The sequence below is a fragment of the Lithobates pipiens genome, unplaced genomic scaffold (assembly GCF_037356315.1).
Source record: "Lithobates pipiens isolate NorthernLeopardFrog02 unplaced genomic scaffold, aLitPip1_a1.2 Scaffold_41, whole genome shotgun sequence".
NCBI classification, from domain to species: domain Eukaryota; kingdom Metazoa; phylum Chordata; class Amphibia; order Anura; family Ranidae; genus Lithobates; species Lithobates pipiens.
The window spans coordinates 7,184,220-7,207,532 of record NW_027507861.1 but is presented as its reverse complement, the minus strand read 5'-3'; the positions used below and the strand labels follow the sequence as shown (position 1 = coordinate 7,207,532).

Sequence of the window (23,313 nt, the reverse complement as noted above, 5' to 3'; positions counted from 1 at the left end):
GAGTGGTCATTGTTCTGGAACACTTATTGAGTATCCATGGGATGAGTGGTCATGGGGTGAGTGGTCATGGGGTGAGTGGTCATGGGGTGAGTGGTGATGGGGTGAGTATCCATAGGGGGAGTGGTCATTGTTCTGTAACACTTATTATGTATCCATAGGGTGAGTATCCATGGGGTGAGTGGTCATGGGGTGAGTGGTCATTGTTCTGTAACACTTATTATGTATCCATAGGGTGAGTGGTCATGGGGTGAGTGGTCATGGGGTGAGTGGTCATGGGGTTAGTGGTCATTGTTCTTAACACTTATTATGTATCCATGGGGTGAGTGGTCATGGGGTGAGTGGTCATGGGGTGAGTGGTCATGGGGTGAGTGGTCATTGTTCTGGAACACTTAATATGTATCCATGGGGTGAGTGGTCATTGTTCTGGAACACTTAATATGTATCCATGGGGTGAGTGGTCATGGGGTGAGTGGTCATGGGGTGAGTGGTCATGGGGTGAGTGGTCATGGGGTGAGTGGTCATTGTTCAGGAACACTTATTATGTGTCCATGGGGTGAGTGGTCATGGGGTGAGTGGTCATGGGGTGAGTGGTCATTGTTCTGGAACACTTATTATGTATCCATGGGGTGAGTGGTCATGGGGTGAGTGGTGATGGGGTGAGTGGTCATGGGGTGAGCATCCATAGGGGGAGTGGTCATTGTTCTGTAGCACTTATTATGTATCCATGGGGTGAGTGGTCATGGGGTGAGTGGTCATGGGGTGAGTGGTCATGGGGTGAGTGGTTACGGGGTGAGTGGTCATGGGGTGAGTGGTCATGGGGTGAGTGGTCATTGTTCTGGAACACTTATTATGTATCCATGGGGTGAGTGGTCATGGGGTGAGTGGTGATGGGGTGAGTATCCATAGGGGGAGTGGTCATTGTTCTGTAACACTTATTATGTATCCATGGGGTGAGTGGTCATAGGGTGAGTGGTCATGGGGTGAGTGGTCATGGGGTGAGTGGTCATAGGGTTAGTGGTCATTGTTCTGGAACACTTCTTGAGTATCCATGGGGTGAGTGGTCATGGGGTGAGTGGTCATGGGGTGAGTGGTCATGGGGTGAGTGGTCATTGTTCTTAACACTTATTATGTATCCATGGGGTGAGTGGTCATGGGGTGAGTGGTCATAGGGTGAGTGGTCATTGTTCTGGAACACTTAATATGTATCCATGGGGTGAGTGGTCATGGGGTGAGTGGTCATTGTTCTGGAACACTTAATATGTATCCATGGGGTGAGTGGTCATGGGGTGAGTGGTCATTGTTCAGGAACACTTATTATGTGTCCATGGGGTGAGTGGTCATGCGGTGAGTATCCATAGGGGGAGTGGTCATTGTTCTGTAACACTTATTATGTATCCATAGGGTGAGTATCCATGGGGTGAGTGGTCATGGGGTGAGTGGTCATGGGGTTAGTGGTCATTGTTCTGGAACACTTCTTGAGTATCCATGGGGTGAGTGGTCATGGGGTGAGTGGTCATTGTTCTTAACACTTATTATGTGTCCATGGGGTGAGTGGTCATGGGGTGAGTATCCATAGGGGGAGTGGTCATTGTTCTGTAACACTTATTATGTATCCATAGGGTGAGTGGTCATGGGGTGAGTGGTCATGGGGTGAGTGGTCATGGGGTGAGTGGTCATTGTTCTGGAACACTTATTATGTATCCATGGGGTGAGTGGTCATGGGGTGAGTATCCATAGGGGGAGTGGTCATTGTTCTGGAACACTTATTATGTATCCATGGGGTGAGTGGTCATGGGGTGAGTGGTCATGGGGTGAGTGGTCATGGGGTGAGTGGTTATGGGGTGAGTGGTCATGGGGTGAGTGGTTATGGGGTGAGTGGTCATGGGGTGAGTGGTCATGGGGTGCGTGGTCATTGTTCTGGAACACTTATTATGTATCCATGGGGTGAGTGGTCATGGGGTGAGTGGTCATGGGGTGAGTATCCATAGGGGGAGTGGTCATTGTTCTGTAGCACTTATTATGTATCCATGGGGTGAGTGGTCATGGGGTGAGTGGTCATTGTTCTGGAACACTTATTGAGTATCCATGGGGTGAGTGGTCATGGGGTGAGTGGTGATGGGGTGAGTATCCATAGGGGGAGTGGTCATTGTTCTGTAACACTTACTATGTATCCATAGGGTGAGTATCCATGGGGTGAGTGGTCATGGGGTGAGTGGTCATGGGGTGAGTGGTCATGGGGTGAGTGGTCATGGAGTGAGTGGTCATGGGGTGAGTGGTCATGGGGTGACTGGTCATGGGGTTAGTGGTCATTGTTCTGGAACACTTCTTGAGTATCCATGGGGTGAGTGGTCATGGGGTGAGTGGTCATTGTTCTTAACACTTATAATGTATCCATGGGGTGAGTGGTCATGGGGTGAGTGTTCATGGGGTGAGTGGTCATAGGGTGAGTGGTCATTGTTCTTAACACTTATAATGTATCCATGGGGTGAGTGGTCATGGGGTGAGTGGTCATGGGGTGAGTGGTCATTGTTCTGGAACACTTAATATGTATCCATGGGGTGAGTGGTCATGGGGTGAGTGGTCATGGGGTGAGTGGTCATGGGGTGAGTATCCATAGGGGGAGTGGTCATTGTTCTGTAGCACTTATTATGTATCCATGGGGTGAGTGGTCATGGGGTGAGTGGTTATGGGGTGAGTGGTTATGGGGTGAGTGGTTATGGGGTGAGTGGTCATGGGGTGAGTGGTCATGGGGTGAGTGGTCATTGTTCTGGAACACTTATTATGTATCCATGGGGTGAGTGGTCATGGGGTGAGTGGTCATGGGGTGAGTATCCATAGGGGGAGTGGTCATTGTTCTGTAGCACTTATTATGTATCCATGGGGTGAGTGGTCATGGGGTGAGTGGTTATGGGGTGAGTGGTTATGGGGTGAGTGGTCATGGGGTGAGTGGTCATGGGGTGAGTGGTCATTGTTCTGGAACACTTATTATGTATCCATGGGGTGAGTGGTCATGGGGTGAGTGGTCATGGGGTGAGTATCCATAGGGGGAGTGGTCATTGTTCTGTAGCACTTATTATGTATCCATGGGGTGAGTGGTCATGGGGTGAGTGGTCATGGGGTGAGTGGTCATGGGGTGAGTGGTCATGGGGTGAGTGGTCATGGGGTGAGTGGTCATTGTTCTGGAACACTTATTATGTATCCATGGGGTGAGTGGTCATGGGTAGTGATGGCCGAACGGTTCGCCCGGCGGTCGTTTCGCGGCGAATTTCCGACTTTCGCCGTCCGCGGGTTCGAACGCCTTTTTCCGTCGTTCGCCCCGGCGGACTTACGTGTTTAATGTATACAAGAACTTTAACCTTTCGTGACACGTTTATCATGTGTTACAGGACAACCAATTGAGACATGACAGCTCATGGACACTTGGACATTCCCCCTAACCTATAAATACACCCGATCCGGTGGCCATTTTACATTCTTTCTTCTGTCACTGTAGGGAAAGGATCCTGTGTGGAGTAGGGACAGAGAAAACGCTAGCTATTTGGTACACAAAAGTTCTTTTCAGGACTGGTATAGGTGTTAGGTCAGCAGCCTGAGTTTCTTTTGTCAGTTTAGATAAAGGGACAGAGCGCTGTATGCTGCTATTTTAGGGACAGCTCAGCCAGATTAGTCTTTCTTCATCATCATCATCATCATCATCATTAGCTGTTACTATCAGGTCCACAAAAGAGCTGTTCCAGCTAATCGTTCCAGCCTACTCTTTTTTGCCAATTTGTATAGGGACAGGCAGGAAGCAGTGTGTCAGGCAGTGAGGATAATTTTAAAGACTTGCTGTTACTATTAGTTCCACAAAGGTTCTTTTCAGGACTGGTATCAGTGGTACGGTAATAGGCTTGTACACGTATAATATTCTTTCTTCCAAATATAGAAAGAATATTATACTTGACTGCTGCCCTTCTGCTGCAGTCTGCTAATCATTCACAACTCACTTGTTCCACAAAGCTCTTTATCAGGACTGGTAACTTGGTCTGTCTAGGGTGCTACGGTACATAGGCTTGAGTGCGGTACAGTCTGCTGTTCTGTAAGGACCGCTATCGGTCCACAATACATAGGGTTGCCGTGCACTACTGCTGACCGCTGCCCTATACTGCAGCAGTCCTTCAGCGGTATAGGGACTGACGCACAGTCTGCTAAACACTAATACACAACCTGCTTGGTCCACAAAAGTTCTTATAAGGACTGGTAACTTGGTATAGGGTGCTACGGTACATAGGCCTGAGTGCAGTACAGTCTGCTGTTCTGTAAGGACCGCTATCGGTCCACAATACATAGGGTTGCCGTGCACTACTGCTGACCGCTGCCCTATACTGCAGCAGTCCTTCATTGGTATAGGGACTGACGTACAGTCTGCTAATCACTAACACACAACCTGCTTGGTCCACAAAAGTTCTTATAAGGACTGGTAACTTGGTATAGGGTGCTACGGTACATAGGCCTGAGTGCGTTACAGTCTGCTGTTCTGTAAGGACCGCTATCGGTCCACAATACATAGGGTTGCCGTGCACTACTGCTGACCGCTGCCCTATACTGCAGCAGTCCTTCATTGGTATAGGGACTGACGTACAGTCTGCTAATCACTAACACACAACCTGCTTGGTCCACAAAAGTTCTTATAAGGACTGGTAACTTGGTATAGGGTGCTACGGTACATAGGCCTGAGTGCGTTACAGTCTGCTGTTCTGTAAGGACCGCTATCGGTCCACAATACATAGGGTTGCCGTGCACTACTGCTGACCGCTGCCCTATACTGCAGCAGTCCTTCAGCGGTATAGGGACTGACGTACAGTCTGCTAAACACTAATACACAACCTGCTTGGTCCACAAAAGTTCTTATAAGGACTGGTAACTTGGTATAGGGTGCTACGGTACATAGGCTTGAGTGCGGTACAGTCTGCTGTTCTGTAAGGACCACTATCGGTCCACAATAGATAGGGTTGACGTGCACCACTGCTGACCGCTCACCTATACTGCAGCAGTCCTTCAGCGGTATAGGGACTGACGTACAGTCTGCTAATCACTAACACACAACCTGCTTGTTCCACAAAAGTTCTTATAAGGACTGGTAACTTGGTATAGGGTGCTACGGTACATAGGCCTGAGTGCGTTACAGTCTGCTGTTCTGTAAGGACCGCTATCGGTCCACAATACATAGGGTTGCCGTGCACTACTGCTGACCGCTGCCCTATACTGCAGCAGTCCTTCATTGGTATAGGGACTGACGTACAGTCTGCTAATCACTAACACACAACCTGCTTGGTCCACAAAAGTTCTTATAAGGACTGGTAACTTGGTATAGGGTGCTACGGTACATAGGCCTGAGTGCAGTACAGTCTGCTGTTCTGTAAGGACCGCTATCGGTCCACAATACATAGGGTTGCCGTGCACTACTGCTGACCGCTGCCCTATACTGCAGCAGTCCTTCATTGGTATAGGGACTGACGTACAGTCTGCTAATCACTAACACACAACCTGCTTGGTCCACAAAAGTTCTTATAAGGACTGGTAACTTGGTATAGGGTGCTACGGTACATAGGCCTGAGTGCGTTACAGTCTGCTGTTCTGTAAGGACCGCTATCGGTCCACAATACATAGGGTTGCCGTGCACTACTGCTGACCGCTGCCCTATACTGCAGCAGTCCTTCATTGGTATAGGGACTGACGTACAGTCTGCTAATCACTAACACACAACCTGCTTGGTCCACAAAAGTTCTTATAAGGACTGGTAACTTGGTATAGGGTGCTACGGTACATAGGCCTGAGTGCGTTACAGTCTGCTGTTCTGTAAGGACCGCTATCGGTCCACAATACATAGGGTTGCCGTGCACTACTGCTGACCGCTGCCCTATACTGCAGCAGTCCTTCATTGGTATAGGGACTGACGTACAGTCTGCTAATCACTAACACACAACCTGCTTGGTCCACAAAAGTTCTTATAAGGACTGGTAACTTGGTATAGGGTGCTACGGTACATAGGCTTGAGTGCGGTACAGTCTGCTGTTCTGTAAGGACCGCTATCGGTCCACAATACATAGGGTTGCCGTGCACTACTGCTGACCGCTGCCCTATACTGCAGCAGTCCTTCATTGGTATAGGGACTGACGTACAGTCTGCTAATCACTAACACACAACCTGCTTGGTCCACAAAAGTTCTTATAAGGACTGGTAACTTGGTATAGGGTGCTACGGTACATAGGCCTGAGTGCGTTACAGTCTGCTGTTCTGTAAGGACCGCTATCGGTCCACAATACATAGGGTTGCCGTGCACTACTGCTGACCGCTGCCCTATACTGCAGCAGTCCTTCAGCGGTATAGGGACTGACGCACAGTCTGCTAAACACTAACACACAACCTGCTTGGTCCACAAAAGTTTTTATAAGGACTGGTAACTTGGTATAGGGTGCTACGGTACATAGGCCTGAGTGCAGTACAGTCTGCTGTTCTGTAAGGACCGCTATCGGTCCACAATACATAGGGTTGCCGTGCACTACTGCTGACCGCTGCCCTATACTGCAGCAGTCCTTCATTGGTATAGGGACTGACGTACAGTCTGCTAATCACTAACACACAACCTGCTTGGTCCACAAAAGTTCTTATAAGGACTGGTAACTTGGTATAGGGTGCTACGGTACATAGGCCTGAGTGCGTTACAGTCTGCTGTTCTGTAAGGACCGCTATCGGTCCACAATACATAGGGTTGCCGTGCACTACTGCTGACCGCTGCCCTATACTGCAGCAGTCCTTCATTGGTATAGGGACTGACGTACAGTCTGCTAATCACTAACACACAACCTGCTTGGTCCACAAAAGTTCTTATAAGGACTGGTAACTTGGTATAGGGTGCTACGGTACATAGGCCTGAGTGCGTTACAGTCTGCTGTTCTGTAAGGACCGCTATCGGTCCACAATACATAGGGTTGCCGTGCACTACTGCTGACCGCTGCCCTATACTGCAGCAGTCCTTCATTGGTATAGGGACTGACGTACAGTCTGCTAATCACTAACACACAACCTGCTTGGTCCACAAAAGTTCTTATAAGGACTGGTAACTTGGTATAGGGTGCTACGGTACATAGGCCTGAGTGCGTTACAGTCTGCTGTTCTGTAAGGACCGCTATCGGTCCACAATACATAGGGTTGCCGTGCACTACTGCTGACCGCTGCCCTATACTGCAGCAGTCCTTCATTGGTATAGGGACTGACGTACAGTCTGCTAATCACTAACACACAACCTGCTTGGTCCACAAAAGTTCTTATAAGGACTGGTAACTTGGTATAGGGTGCTACGGTACATAGGCCTGAGTGCGTTACAGTCTGCTGTTCTGTAAGGACCGCTATCGGTCCACAATACATAGGGTTGCCGTGCACTACTGCTGACCGCTGCCCTATACTGCAGCAGTCCTTCATTGGTATAGGGACTGACGTACAGTCTGCTAATCACTAACACACAACCTGCTTGGTCCACAAAAGTTCTTATAAGGACTGGTAACTTGGTATAGGGTGCTACGGTACATAGGCCTGAGTGCGTTACAGTCTGCTGTTCTGTAAGGACCGCTATCGGTCCACAATACATAGGGTTGCCGTGCACTACTGCTGACCGCTGCCCTATACTGCAGCAGTCCTTCAGCGGTATAGGGACTGACGCACAGTCTGCTAAACACTAACACACAACCTGCTTGGTCCACAAAAGTTTTTATAAGGACTGGTAACTTGGTATAGGGTGCTACGGTACATAGGCCTGAGTGCAGTACAGTCTGCTGTTCTGTAAGGACCGCTATCGGTCCACAATACATAGGGTTGCCGTGCACTACTGCTGACCGCTGCCCTATACTGCAGCAGTCCTTCATTGGTATAGGGACTGACGTACAGTCTGCTAATCACTAACACACAACCTGCTTGGTCCACAAAAGTTCTTATAAGGACTGGTAACTTGGTATAGGGTGCTACGGTACATAGGCCTGAGTGCGTTACAGTCTGCTGTTCTGTAAGGACCGCTATCGGTCCACAATACATAGGGTTGCCGTGCACTACTGCTGACCGCTGCCCTATACTGCAGCAGTCCTTCATTGGTATAGGGACTGACGTACAGTCTGCTAATCACTAACACACAACCTGCTTGGTCCACAAAAGTTCTTATAAGGACTGGTAACTTGGTATAGGGTGCTACGGTACATAGGCCTGAGTGCGTTACAGTCTGCTGTTCTGTAAGGACCGCTATCGGTCCACAATAGATAGGGTTGACGTGCACCACTGCTGACCGCTGCCCTATACTGCAGCAGTCCTTCATTGGTATAGGGACTGACGTACAGTCTGCTAATCACTAACACACAACCTGCTTGGTCCACAAAAGTTCTTATAAGGACTGGTAACTTGGTATAGGGTGCTACGGTACATAGGCCTGAGTGCGTTACAGTCTGCTGTTCTGTAAGGACCGCTATCGGTCCACAATACATAGGGTTGCCGTGCACTACTGCTGACCGCTGCCCTATACTGCAGCAGTCCTTCAGCGGTATAGGGACTGACGCACAGTCTGCTAAACACTAACACACAACCTGCTTGGTCCACAAAAGTTTTTATAAGGACTGGTAACTTGGTATAGGGTGCTACGGTACATAGGCCTGAGTGCAGTACAGTCTGCTGTTCTGTAAGGACCGCTATCGGTCCACAATACATAGGGTTGCCGTGCACTACTGCTGACCGCTGCCCTATACTGCAGCAGTCCTTCATTGGTATAGGGACTGACGTACAGTCTGCTAATCACTAACACACAACCTGCTTGGTCCACAAAAGTTCTTATAAGGACTGGTAACTTGGTATAGGGTGCTACGGTACATAGGCCTGAGTGCGTTACAGTCTGCTGTTCTGTAAGGACCGCTATCGGTCCACAATACATAGGGTTGCCGTGCACTACTGCTGACCGCTGCCCTATACTGCAGCAGTCCTTCATTGGTATAGGGACTGACGTACAGTCTGCTAATCACTAACACACAACCTGCTTGGTCCACAAAAGTTCTTATAAGGACTGGTAACTTGGTATAGGGTGCTACGGTACATAGGCCTGAGTGCGTTACAGTCTGCTGTTCTGTAAGGACCGCTATCGGTCCACAATACATAGGGTTGCCGTGCACTACTGCTGACCGCTGCCCTATACTGCAGCAGTCCTTCATTGGTATAGGGACTGACGTACAGTCTGCTAATCACTAACACACAACCTGCTTGTTCCACAAAAGTTCTTATAAGGACTGGTAACTTGGTATAGGGTGCTACGGTACATAGGCCTGAGTGCGTTACAGTCTGCTGTTCTGTAAGGACCGCTATCGGTCCACAATACATAGGGTTGCCGTGCACTACTGCTGACCGCTGCCCTATACTGCAGCAGTCCTTCATTGGTATAGGGACTGACGTACAGTCTGCTAATCACTAACACACAACCTGCTTGTTCCACAAAAGTTCTTATAAGGACTGGTAACTTGGTATAGGGTGCTACGGTACATAGGCTTGAGTGCGGTACAGTCTGCTGTTCTGTAAGGACCGCTATAGGTCCACAATAGATAGGGTTGACGTGCACCACTGCTGACCGCTCACCTATACTGCAGCAGTCCTTCAGCGGTATAGGGACTAAGAGTTTTGTCACAGGGTCATTTAAAAAATGACATGCAGAGGAAGAGGCAGGCCCTTCCGCAGGGGTGGTAGGGGTAGGGCAGGAGCAACAGGCTTGAGCCAAAGTGGGAAGTTGCAGAAGGTGCGTTCAATTACTTTAAAGGATGCACCAGACTTGGTTGAGTGGCTCGCTCAGCCTTACTCTTCTGCACCCTCCTCATCCTCTCGATCTGCACCCTCTTCTTCACTCTCTGCTATGTGCACCCCCAAAGACACTACCACCAACAACACGACCACCACCACCACCACCACATACCTTCCGCTTGAGTCACTGGAATTATTTTCCGATCCATATCAAGAGGACATTTCTGATGCGCAGCCACTCTTGGTATTGGATCAGGAAGAGGAGGTAGCAACAAGCGCTACTCAGCAGTCTGACGCCAGTACCCAGATCAGCCCAAGGAGGAGGTTGGTCCCCGGTGTTGCTGCCTACTCTACTTATAGCGGTGGGGAAGGTGACGTTGATGATGACGTGTCTAGTGATGTCACGTGGGTGCCCACAAGAGAGGAAGAGGAGGGGAGTTCAGAGGGAGATATGGACCAGCAGATAGGGAGGAGAAGCAGCAATGACTTACATTGCACAGCAGGGACAAAGCAGACTGCAAATGTATCAGGAGCGAGTCATCGACCATGTACGGTCACATCTGGCGCTCCCAGGACACCGGCACATGGCTCCGCAGTGTGGGCTTTTTTTAACGTGTCCGCTGCTGACAATAGCGTTGCCATCTGCAATCTTTGCAGTCAACGCGTTAGTCGCGGTAAGCCCAATACTCACCTAGGGACGACCGCCTTAAGAAGGCACATGAGCAGCCATCACCGAGCCCAGTGGGAGCAACGGAACACACAAAGCCACACTGCAGGCTCTCACCGTCCAGCCTCGTCTTCTACTTCTCCTTCTCCTCTCTCCTCACAATTGTCCTCCACTCCACCTTCCATCACGCCAAGCTCACATTTTTCTGCAAAAAGGCAGGCTTCCGTGGGCCTAATGTTTGAGCGTAAAAAAATGATGACGCCGGATAACCCTCTTGCCCAACGGTTGGCGGCTGGCTTGTCAGAACTCATAGCCCGCCAACTACTGCCATATAAACTGGTGGACTCGGAGGCCTTTCGCAAATTTGTGGCCATTGGAACACCACAATGGAAGGTCCCAGGAAGGAAGTATTTCTCAGAGAAGGGCATCCCAGAGCTATATGGCCATGTTCAGCGGCAAGTGAATGTATCTCTGGCACACAGTGTCGGTGCCAAGATACATCTGACCACAGACACGTGGTCTAGCAAACACGGGCAGGGAAGGTATATCAGTTTTACTGCCCACTGGGTGAACCTTCTGACGGCCGTCAAGCATGTAACCCGTGGCACCCGTGTAGATTTGGTTTTACCGCCACGGATTGCATGCAGGCCTGACTCTTCTTCTCCTCCTCCTACTCCATCCTCCTCCCTCTCCTCCTCAGCTGCCTCCTCCTTTTCCGCTGCTAGCGTCTCTTCCACTGCACCGCCCAAGCTCCCCAGAACCTATTCCACATGCCAGGTGAGACGTTGCCATGCCGTGCTGCGTCTGTTGTGCCTGGAAGCAAAGAGCCACACTGGCCCGGCACTCCTTTCAGCTTTGCGTTCACAGGCAGATGAGTGGCTAACACCGCTCAATTTGACAGTTGGTAAAGTGGTGTGTGACAACGGTGCCAATCTGCTTAGCGCATTGAAACAGGGCAAAATCACGCACGTGCCGTGCATGGCACACGTCTTAAACTTGGTCGTGCAGCGATTCCTTGTCAAATACCCTGGGGTCCAGGACATCTTGCGGCAGGCAAGGAAAATCTCGGCCCATTTCAGAAGATCTTACACGGCCATGGCTCGCCTTGCTGACATTCAGCGGCGACACCATCTGCCGGTCAGACGTCTTATTTGCGATTGCCCGACGCGATGGAACTCAACCTTCTATATGCTTGATAGGCTGCTCCAGCAGAAACGTGCAGTTAACGTCTACCTGTATGAACTCTGCGAAAGAAACGGTTCTGGGGAGCTGGGTTTTTTTTCACCGCGCCAGTGGCTGCTCATGCGCGACACATGCAGACTTCTGCGGCCATTTGAGGAGATCACCAAACTGGTCAGTCGCAGCCATGGCGCCATCAGTGACATGGTACCTTATGCCTTCTTTCTGGAGCGTGCATTGCGTCGTGTCATTGATCAGGCTGTGGAGGAGCAGGAGCGGGAAGATGAGGAAGTCGCAATGCTGGATGAATTCCCAGGGGGGGCTACTCTATCTGAGACAAGTCAACAACAGGAGTCTGATGAGGAGTCAGAGGAGGATGGTGCCGGGGCGGATGAGCAGGAGCAAGAAGAGCATGCTTTAAACCTTTCTGGGATCCCTGTTGTGCGAGGATGGGGAGAGGAGAATGAAGAGGACGACATTATCCTGGATGATGAGCAGGAGCCAGGCCACCACACCGCTTCCACTTTAGTGCAAATGGGGGCCTTCATGCTCCAGTGTTTTAATAGGGACCCCCGTATAAAAAGCATGAGGGTCAAGGACCAGTACTGGGTGGCAACGTACTTAGACCCCCGGTACAAACACAAAATGGCGGAAATGTTACCGCCGTCGCAGAGGGCTGTCAGAATGCAGCACTTCCAGGCCTTGCTTCGAGAAATGCTGCATTCTGCTTTTGCGTGCGCTGGCAGAGGAGCAATTCCCACTCCCAGAGAAGGATTTGCGGGTACCAATCCAACAGCGCCTGCAAGAAGAGGCCGGTTTGAAGATGTGTTGGTGACTTCGGATATGAGGTCATTCTTTCAGCCGACCCATCGACAGGTGTCATCCGGATCCAGCATCAGGGAACGCCTAGACCGTCAGGTGTCCGACTACATTGGGTTAACGGCCGATGTGGACGCTCTGAGGAGTGATGAACCCCTAGACTACTGGGTGGGCAGGCTTGACCTCTGGCCAGAGCTTGCCCAATTTGCAATCGAACTGTTGGCTTGCCCCTCATCCAGTGTCCTGTCCGAAAGGACGTTCAGCGCAGCAGGGGGGATTGTGACCGATAAGCGTACTCGCCTAGCTCACCACAGTGTTAACTACCTCACATTTCTAAAAATGAATGAGGCATGGATCTCGGAGGAATTCAACACATGTGATCAGTAGACCATGTATATGTCTATAAACAATTTTTGGAATCAAGCACACAGACCTTCTTAATTCATTTGGCTCACTTCCCTGACCCAAAAAAGCACACCGTACTATATGCCCCTACCCTCCTCTTTGAAGAGGTTGAGCGGTGTCATATTTCTACTGGGGCTGCTTATTATGAGGGGTTCCCACCATCCCTGTGCTGTGCTGACTTCCTCCTGGGTGTTCTTATTATGAGGGGCTCCCACCATCCCTGTGCTGTGCTGACTTCCTCCTGGGGGTTCTTATTATGAGGGGATCACACCATCCCTGTGCTGTGCTGACTTCCTCCTGGGGCTGCTTACGGTGCTGCTGTCAGCGCTGTATGTCACGGAGCTGCTGTCAGCGCTGTATGTCACGGAGCTGCTGTCAGCGCTGTATGTCACGGAGCTGCTGTCAGCGCTGTATGTCACGGAGCTGCTGTCAGCGCTGTATGTCACGGAGCTGCTGTCAGCGCTGTATGTCACGGAGCTGCTGTCAGCGCTGTATGTCACGGAGCTGCTGTCAGCGCTGTATGTCACGGAGCTGCTGTCAGCGCTGTATGTCACGGAGCTGCTGTCAGCGCTGTATGTCACGGAGCTGCTGTCAGCGCTGTATGTCACGGAGCTGCTGTCAGCGCTGTATGTCACGGAGCTGCTGTCAGCGCTGTATGTCACGGTGCTGCTGTCAGCGCTGTATGTCACGGAGCTGCTGTCAGCGCTGTATGTCACGGAGCTGCTGTCAGCGCTGTATGTCACGGAGCTGCTGTCAGCGCTGTATGTCACGGAGCTGCTGTCAGCGCTGTATGTCACGGAGCTGCTGTCAGCGCTGTATGTCACGGTGCTGCTGTCAGCGCTGTATGTCACGGAGCTGCTGTCAGCGCTGTATGTCACGGAGCTGCTGTCAGCGCTGTATGTCACGGAGCTGCTGTCAGCGCTGTATGTCACGGAGCTGCTGTCAGCGCTGTATGTCACGGAGCTGCTGTCAGCGCTGTATGTCACGGTGCTGATGTCAGTGCTCTGTATTACGGTGCTGCTGTCAGTGCTCTGTATCTCCTGCACCCTCTTGTTTGCCTACCCTGGTCCCTGACCTTCCCTCTCCTCCATTGCCTTCATTAGCTCCATAGTCCTGAATTGTCAGAACAATTTCCCAAATAAAAAAAAAATGCTTGTAGTTATCGATCCCAAATTCACCTCATACATGTATTATGCTATTGTCCAGGTGGTGGGACTACGTGCTACCCCCTAATAATTACCCCGTGGCCGCAAATTCGACCTAAAGGTTTGCGAAATTCGCCTCCCATTGAAGTCAATGGAGCCCGCGGCGAACGGTCGTTTTCGCGAACGTTTGTGCCCGTTCGCGTTTCGCGTTCGCGAAACGTCCCGTCGGAAGTTCGTCCATCACTAGTCATGGGGTGAGTGGTCATGGGGTGAGTATCCATAGGGGGAGTGGTCATTGTTCTGTAACACTTATTATGTATCCATGGGGTGAGTGGTCATGGGGTGACTGGTCATGGGGTGAGTGGTCATTGTTCTGGAACACTTATTGAGTATCCATGGGGTGAGTGGTCATGGGGTGAGTGGTGATGGGGTGAGTATCCATAGGGGGAGTGGTCATTGTTCTGTAACACTTATTATGTATCCATAGGGTGAGTATCCATGGGGTGAGTGGTCATGGGGTGAGTGGTCATGGGGTTAGTGGTCATTGTTCTGGAACACTTCTTGAGTATCCATGGGGTGAGTGGTCATGGGGTGAGTGGTCATGGGGTGAGTGGTCATTGTTCTTAACACTTATTATGTATCCATGGGGTGAGTGGTCATGGGGTGAGTGGTCATGGGGTGAGTGGTCATAGGGTGAGTGGTCATTGTTCTGGAACACTTATTGAGTATCCATGGGGTGAGTGGTCATGGGGTGAGTGGTCATGGGGTGAGTGGTCATTGTTCTGGAACACTTAATATGTATCCATGGGGTGAGTGGTCATGGGGTGAGTGGTCATGGGGTGAGTGGTCATTGTTCAGGAACACTTATTATGTGTCCATGGGGTGAGTGGTCATGGGGTGAGTGGTCATGGGGTGAGTATCCATAGGGGGAGTGGTCATTGTTCTGTAGCACTTATTATGTATCCATGGGGTGAGTGGTCATGGGGTGAGTGGTCATGGGGTGAGTGGTCATGGGGTGAGTGGTTACGGGGTGAGTGGTCATGGGGTGAGTGGTCATGGGGTGAGTGGTCATTGTTCTGGAACACTTATTATGTATCCATGGGGTGAGTGGTCATGGGGTGAGTGGTCATGGGGTGAGTATCCATAGGGGGAGTGGTCATTGTTCTGTAGCACTTATTATGTATCCATGGGGTGAGTGGTCATGGGGTGAGTGGTCATGGGGTGAGTGGTCATGGGGTGAGTGGTCATGGGGTGAGTGGTCATGGGGTGAGTGGTTATGGGGTGAGTGGTCATGGGGTGAGTGGTCATGGGGTGAGTGGTCATTGTTCTGGAACACTTATTATGTATCCATGGGGTAAGTGGTCATGGGGTGAGTATCCATAGGGGGAGTGGTCATTGTTCTGTAACACTTATTATGTATCTATGGGGTGAGTGGTCATGGGGTGACTGGTCATGGGGTGAGTGGTCATTGTTCTGGAACACTTATTGAGTATCCATGGGGTGAGTGGTCATGGGGTGAGTGGTCATGGGGTGAGTGGTCATTGTTCTGGAACACTTCTTGAGTATCCATGGGGTGAGTGGTCATGGGGTGAGTGGTCATGGGGTGAGTGGTGATGGGGTGAGTATCCATAGGGGGAGTGGTCATTGTTCTGTAACACTTATTATGTATCCATAGGGTGAGTATCCATGGGGTGAGTGGTCATGGGGTGAGTGGTCATGGGGTTAGTGGTCATTGTTCTGGAACACTTCTTGAGTATCCATGGGGTGAGTGGTCATGGGGTGAGTGGTCATGGGGTGAGTGGTCATTGTTCTTAACACTTATTATGTATCCATGGGGTGAGTGGTCATGGGGTGAGTGGTCATGGGGTGAGTGGTCATGGGGTGAGTGGTCATGGGGTGAGTGGTCATAGGGTGAGTGGTCATTGTTCTGGAACACTTATTGAGTATCCATGGGGTGAGTGGTCATGGGGTGAGTGGTCATGGGGTGAGTGGTCATTGTTCTGGAACACTTAATATGTATCCATGGGGTGAGTGGTCATGGGGTGAGTGGTCATGGGGTGAGTGGTCATTGTTCAGGAACACTTATTATGTGTCCATGGGGTGAGTGGTCATGGGGTGAGTGGTCATGGGGTGAGTATCCATAGGGGGAGTGGTCATTGTTCTGTAGCACTTATTATGTATCCATGGGGTGAGTGGTCATGGGGTGAGTGGTCATGGGGTGAGTGGTCATGGGGTGAGTGGTCATGGGGTGAGTGGTTACGGGGTGAGTGGTCATGGGGTGAGTGGTCATGGGGTGAGTGGTCATTGTTCTGGAACACTTATTATGTATCCATGGGGTGAGTGATCATGGGGTGAGTATCCATAGGGGGAGTGGTCATTGTTCTGTAACACTTATTATGTATCCATGGGGTGAGTGGTCATGGGGTGAGTATCCATAGGGGGAGTGGTCATTGTTCTGTAACACTTATTATGTATCCATAGGGTGAGTGGTCATGGGGTGAGTGGTCATGGGGTTAGTGGTCATTGTTCTTAACACTTATTATGTATCCATGGGTTGAGTGGTCATAGGGTGAGTGGTCATGGGGTGAGTGGTCATGGGGTGAGTAGTCATGGGGTGAGTGGTCATGGGGTGAGTGGTCATGGGGTGAGTGGTCATGGGGTGAGTGGTCATGGGGTGAGTGGTCATGGGGTGAGTGGTCATTGTTCTTAACACTTATTATGTATCCATGGGGTGAGTGGTCATGGGGTGAGTGGTCATAGGGTGAGTGGTCATTGTTCTGGAACACTTAATATGTATCCATGGGGTGAGTGGTCATGGGGTGAGTGGTCATGGGGTGAGTGGTCATTGTTCTGGAACACTTAATATGTGTCCATGGGGTGAGTGGTCATGGGGTGAGTATCCATAGGGGGAGTGGTCATTGTTCTGTAACACTTATTATGTATCCATGGGGTGAGTGGTCATAGGGTGAGTGGTCATGGGGTGAGTGGTCATGGGGTGAGTGGTCATGGGGTGAGTGGTCATGGGGTGAGTGGTTATGGGGTGAGTGGTCATGGGGTGAGTGGTCATTGTTCTGGAACACTTATTGAGTATCCATGGGATGAGTGGTGATGGGGTGAGTGGTGATGGGGTGAGTGGTGATGGGGTGAGTATCCATAGGGGGAGTGGTCATTGTTCTGTAACACTTATTATGTATCCATAGGGTGAGTATCCATGGGGTGAGTGGTCATGGGGTGAGTGGTCATGGGGTGAGTGGTCATGGGGTTAGTGGTCATTGTTCTGGAACACTTCTTGAGTATCCATGGGGTGAGTGGTCATGGGTGAGTGGTCATTGTTCTTAACACTTATTATGTATCCATGGGGTGAGTGGTCATGGGGTGAGTGGTCATGGGGTGAGTATCCATAGGGGGAGTGGTCATTGTTCTGGAACACTTAATATGTATCCATGGGGTGAGTGGTCATGGGGTGAGTGGTCATGGGGTGAGTGGTTATGGGGTGAGTGGTCATGGGGTGAGTGGTCATTGTTCTGGAACACTTATTGAGTATCCATGGGATGAGTGGTGATGGGGTGAGTGGTGATGGGGTGAGTGGTGATGGGGTGAGTATCCATAGGGGGAGTGGTCATTGTTCTGTAACACTTATTATGTATCCATAGGGTGAGTATCCATGGGGTGAGTGGTCATGGGGTGAGTGGTCATGGGGTGAGTGGTCATGGGGTTAGTGGTCATTGTTCTGGAACACTTCTTGAGTATCCATGGGGTGAGTGGTCATGGGGTGAGTGGTCATTGTTCTTAACACTTATTATGTATCCATGGGGTGAGTGGTCATGGGGTGAGTGGTCATGGGGTGAGTATCCATAGGGGGAGTGGTCATTGTTCTGTAGCACTTATTATGTATCCATAGGGTGAGTGGTCATGGGGTGAGTGGTCATGGGGTGAGTATCCATAGGGGGAGTGGTCATTGTTCTGTAGCACTTATTATGTATCCATGGGGTGAGTGGTCATGGGGTGAGTGGTCATGGGGTGAGTGGTCATGGGGTGAGTGGTCATTGGGTGAGTGGTTATGGGGTGAGTGGTTATGGGGTGAGTGGTTATGGGGTGAGTAGTCATGGGGTGAGTGGTCATGGGGTGAGTGGTAATTGTTCTGGAACACTTATTATGTATCCATGGGGTGAGTGGTTATGGGGTGAGTGGTTATGGGGTGAGTGGTTATGGGGTGAGTGGTCATGGGGTGAGTGGTTATGGGGTGAGTAGTCATGGGGTGAGTGGTCATGGGGTGAGTGGTCATTGTTCTGTAGCACTTATTATGTATCCATGGGGTGAGTGGTCATGGGGTGAGTGGTCATGGGGTGAGTGGTTATGGGGTGAGTGGTCATGGGGTGAGTGGTCATGGGGTGAGTGGTTATGGGGTGAGTGGTCATGGGGTGAGTGGTCATGGGGTGCGTGGTCATTGTTCTGGAACACTTATTATGTATCCATGGGGTGAGTGGTCATTGTTCTGGAACACTTATTGAGTATCCATGGGGTGAGTGGTCATGGGGTGAGTGGTGATGGGGTGAGTATCCATAGGGGGAGTGGTCATTGTTCTGTAACACTTACTATGTATCCATAGGGTGAGTATCCATGGGGTGAGTGGTCATGGGGTGAGTGGTCATGGGGTGAGTGGTCATTGTTCTGGAACACTTATTGAGTATCCATGGGGTGAGTGGTCATGGGGTGAGTGGTCATGGGGTGAGTGGTCATTGTTCTGGAACACTTATTATGTATCCATGGGGTGAGTGGTCATGGGGTGAGTGGTCATGGGGTGAGTATCCATAGGGGGAGTGGTCATTGTTCTGTAGCACTTATTATGTATCCATGGGGTGAGTGGTCATGGGGTGAGTGGTCATGGGGTGAGTGGTCATGGGGTGAGTGGTTATGGGGTGAGTGGTCATGGGGTGAGTGGTCATTGTTCTGGAACACTTATTGAGTATCCATGGGGTGAGTGGTCATGGGGTGAGTGGTCATTGTTCTGGAACACTTATTATGTATCCATGGGGTGAGTGGTCATGGGGTGAGTGGTCATTGTTCTGGAACACTTATTATGTATCCATAGGGTGAGTGGTCATGGGGTGAGTGGTCATAGGGTGAGTGGTCATTGTTCTGGAACACTTATTGAGTATCCATGGGGTGAGTGGTCATGGGGTGAGTGGTCATGGGGTGAGTGGTCATGGGGTGAGTGGTCATAGGGTGAGTGGTCATTGTTCTGGAACACTTATTATGTATCCATGGGGTGAGTGGTCATGGGGTGAGTATCCATAGGGGGAGTGGTCATTGTTCTGTAACACTTATTATGTATCCATGGGGTGAGTGGTCATGGGGTGAGTGGTCATGGGGTGAGTGGTCATGGGGTGAGTGGTCATAGGGTTAGTGGTCATTGTTCTGGAACACTTCTTGAGTATCCATGGGGTGAGTGGTCATGGGGTGAGTGGTCATGGGGTGAGTGGTCATTGTTCTGGAACACTTATTATGTATCCATGGGGTGAGTGGTCATGGGGTGAGTATCCATAGGGGGAGTGGTCATTGTTCTGTAGCACTTATTATGTATCCATGGGGTGAGTGGTCATGGGGTGAGTGGTCATGGGGTGAGTGGTCATGAGGTGAGTGGTCATGGGGTGAGTGGTCATGGGGTGAGTGGTTATGGGGTGAGTGGTCATAGGGTGAGTGGTCATGGGGTGAGTGGTCATGGGGTGAGTGGTTATGGGGTGAGTGGTCATGGGGTGAGTGGTTATGGGGTGAGTGGTCATGGGGTGAGTGGTTATGGGGTTAGTGGTCATAGGGTGAGTGGTCATGGGGTGAGTGGTTATGGGGTGAGTGGTCATGGGGTGAGTGGTCATGGGGTGAGTGGTCATGGGGTGAGTGGTTATGGGGTGAGTGGTCATAGGGTGAGTGGTCATGGGGTGAGTGGTCATGGGGTGAGTGGTTATGGGGTGAGTGGTCATGGGGTGAGTGGTTATGGGGTGAGTGGTCATGGGGTGAGTGGTCATGGGGTGAGTGGTCATGGGGTGAGTGGTTATGGGGTTAGTGGTCATAGGGTGAGTGGTCATGGGGTGAGTGGTCATGGGGTGAGTGGTCATGGGGTGAGTGGTTATGGGGTTAGTGGTCATAGGGTGAGTGGTCATGGGGTGAGTGGTTATGGGGTGAGTGGTCATGGGGTGAGTGGTTATGGGGTGAGTGGTCATGGGGTGAGTGGTTATGGGGTGAGTGGTCATGGGGTGAGTGGTTATGGGGTTAGTGGTCATAGGGTGAGTGGTCATGGGGTGAGTGGTTATGGGGTGAGTGGTTATGGGGTTAGTGGTCATAGGGTGAGTGGTCATGGGGTGAGTGGTTATGGGGTGAGTGGTCATGGGGTGAGTGGTTATGGGGTGAGTGGTCATGGGGTGAGTGGTTATGGGGTGAGTGGTCATGGGGTGAGTGGTCATAGGGTGAGTGGTCATGGGGTGAGTGGTTATGGGGTGAGTGGTCATGGGGTGAGTGGTTATGGGGTGAGTGGTCATGGGGTGAGTGGTCATAGGGTGAGTGGTCATGGGGTGAGTGGTCATAGGGTGAGTGGTCATGGGGTGAGTGGTCATTGTTCAGGAACACTTATTATGTGTCCATTACTTTGCTTTGGACTCATTATGTAATGTATGATATCTCTGACATCTAGTGGTAACCAATGTAACTACAACTTGTAATTTAGTGTCTGTAAAATGGTACAATCCAGATCCCTTGCATGTTGGGGATGGTTGGTTTAGTCCTTAGCTAGACCCTTCCATTTTCCCTCATGTTCCCTCAGTAAGGTACCAACCTTCATAGCGGGCACAAGGCATAGAAGATCATTGTCCCTTTACACTTTGATTTGACTGGTGAAGATCCCTTGTGTTGCGTCCTTATGCCCTGTACACACGATAAGATTTTCCGACAACAAAATCCATGTTTTTTTTTTTCCCAACGGATGTCGGCTCAAACTTGTCCTGCATACACACAGGTCACACAAAGTTGGTCGGAAATTCCGAGCGCCAAGAACGCCGTGACGTACAACACGTATGAAGAGCCGAGAAAGATGGAAGTTCAATAGCCGGTGCGGCTTTTCTGCTTGATTCCGAGCAATGCATGGAACGTTGTGCGTTGGAATTGCTTCTGCTTGATTCCGAGCAATGCGTGGAACGTTGTGCGTCGGAATTGTGTACGCACGATCGGAATTTACGACAACGGATTTTGTTGTCGGAAAATTTGAGAACCAGCTCTCATATTTTGTGTGACGGAAATTCCGATGGAAAATGTCCGATGGAGCCCTACACACACACGGTTGGAATTTCCGACAACAAGCTTCTATCAAACGTTTTGCGTCAGAAAACCCTATCGCGTGTACAGGGCATGACAAGTAACACTACGTAGAATTAAAGTGCCGGGTTCTCCCGGGGAGTTAAGCTGTCTGTGGAGGGCGCTTATTCAGCAGGTGATCACACCGGTTGGATGGACTGAGGTCTAAAGGAGGTATGTCAATTTATAAAGATGTCAATTTATAAAGCGGTGCTTAAAACAGAACCGTTATTAACAGGACAGGAAGGTATGAAAAAAAAAGGGCCAAGACATCTAATTCTGATTACGTTTCTGTCTTTCAGATGTCTGTAGAGTGAATGGCGGCTCCCTCTAATGTCTCCGGGATCTTTATCCTGAGTGGGATTCCGGAGTTGGAAGATCATCAGAACTTTCTTGCCTTTCCTCTCTGTCTCCTCTATGTTGTGGCCTTATTGGGTAATTGCACCATCCTGGTCATTATTAGGACAGAAGGGAGCTTCCACCAGCCCATGTACATATTATTGGCCATGCTGGCTATGACCGACATTGGCGTGTCCCTCACAACCCTGCCCACCGTCCTTGGTATCTTCTGGTTTGGCTATTACCGGATCAGTCTGGACTCTTGCCTCACTCAGATGTACTTCCTCCATACGTTTGCCGCCATGGAGTCTGGAGTCCTGGTGGTCATGGCGGTAGACAGACTCATCGCCATATGGGACCCACTGAGGTATTCCTCCATCGTAACCAATCCACTCATAGGCAAGATTGGACTTGGGATTGTTCTGCGGGGTCTCTGTGTGGTCTTCCCCATTCCGTTCCTCACCAGGCGCTTTCCATTCAATAGGAGTCACCTCTTGTCCCATTCGTATTGTCTCCACCAAGACGTTATCAGGGTGGCAGGAGCAGATACCACAGTCAACAGCATCTACGGTCTGGTGGCCGTGCTCATGACCAAGGGGGTGGACTCCATGTTTATCGTCATCTCCTACATACTGATTCTTAAAGCCGTTCTGGACATTAAAGCCAACTCCGCTCGCCTCAAGGCCTTCAGCACTTGTGTTTGCCATGTTTGTGCCGTCCTCTTATTCTATATCCCGCTCATCGGACTCTCGCTGGTCCACAGGTTTGGGAAGAACACGTCCCACCTCTTACCCATCCTGATGGCCGATGTGTACCTTCTAGTTCCTCCAGTGATCAACCCGGTCATCTACAGCATAAAGACCAAACAGATCCGGCAGAAGATTGTCAAGGTCTTCAATCGCCGGAAAATCAGGACTCTGGATAACAAAATTGCTGTAATGAAAGTCTAGCCGGTCCCTGCCGGTGTCCCATCATATAAGGTCCCCCATCAGATAGTGTCCGCTGTGTACTGCGCATACGTGGTACACAGCAACACAGATTCCGAAAATAGCCGAGGATGAACGCCGCCTGCGCCGTGAGTCCAGGTTCTATCCCCACCATCCAAGTGGACATAGAGTAGGAATAAAAAAGAGCCGAGCGCAGCGAGGGGCGAGCCCGAAGCGTGGCGAGTGAAGCTCGCCCGCGAGGGGCCCTCTCATTTTCACAACCCTATGTCCGCTTGGATGGTGGGGCTACCACCTCCACTCACGGCGCAGGCGCTGTTCAGCTTCAGGGATTTTCCGAAGCTTCTTCTGCCCCGTACTGCGCATGCACAGTACGGGGCGGACACTATATGATGGCAGGACACTATCTGCCAGAACACCGGCTTTCAGTTCTGGAACACTTATGCCGCGTACACACGAGCGGACTTTTCAACATCCAAAGTCCGAAGGACTGAGTCCGTCAGACTATTCGATCGTGTGTGGGCTGCAACGGACTTTTGACTCGCCAAAGTCCGAAGGACTTTAGAATATGGAACATGCTTCAAATTTTCCCGAAGGAACTCCGCCGGACCCGGTCCCCTTCGAAAACTCCGCTCGTGTGTATGCTACTCCGACGGACTAAAACCGACGCTAGGGC

At 50.6% G+C, this 23,313-nt stretch overlaps 1 protein-coding gene across 1 annotated transcript in view; it reads left to right on the top strand.

Moving 5' to 3' along the window:
- The window catches only part of LOC143956726 (olfactory receptor 51G2-like), a 28,874-nt gene extending 5,799 nt beyond the window's left edge, over positions 1-23,075 (top strand). The window contains exon 2 of the mRNA XM_077466917.1: positions 21,657-23,075. Coding sequence (XP_077323043.1) covers positions 21,672-22,643 — 972 coding nt within the window. The 5' untranslated portion in view covers positions 21,657-21,671 and the 3' untranslated portion in view covers positions 22,644-23,075. The remainder of the gene's footprint in view (positions 1-21,656) is intronic.
- The last annotated feature ends 238 nt before the right edge of the window (positions 23,076-23,313 follow it).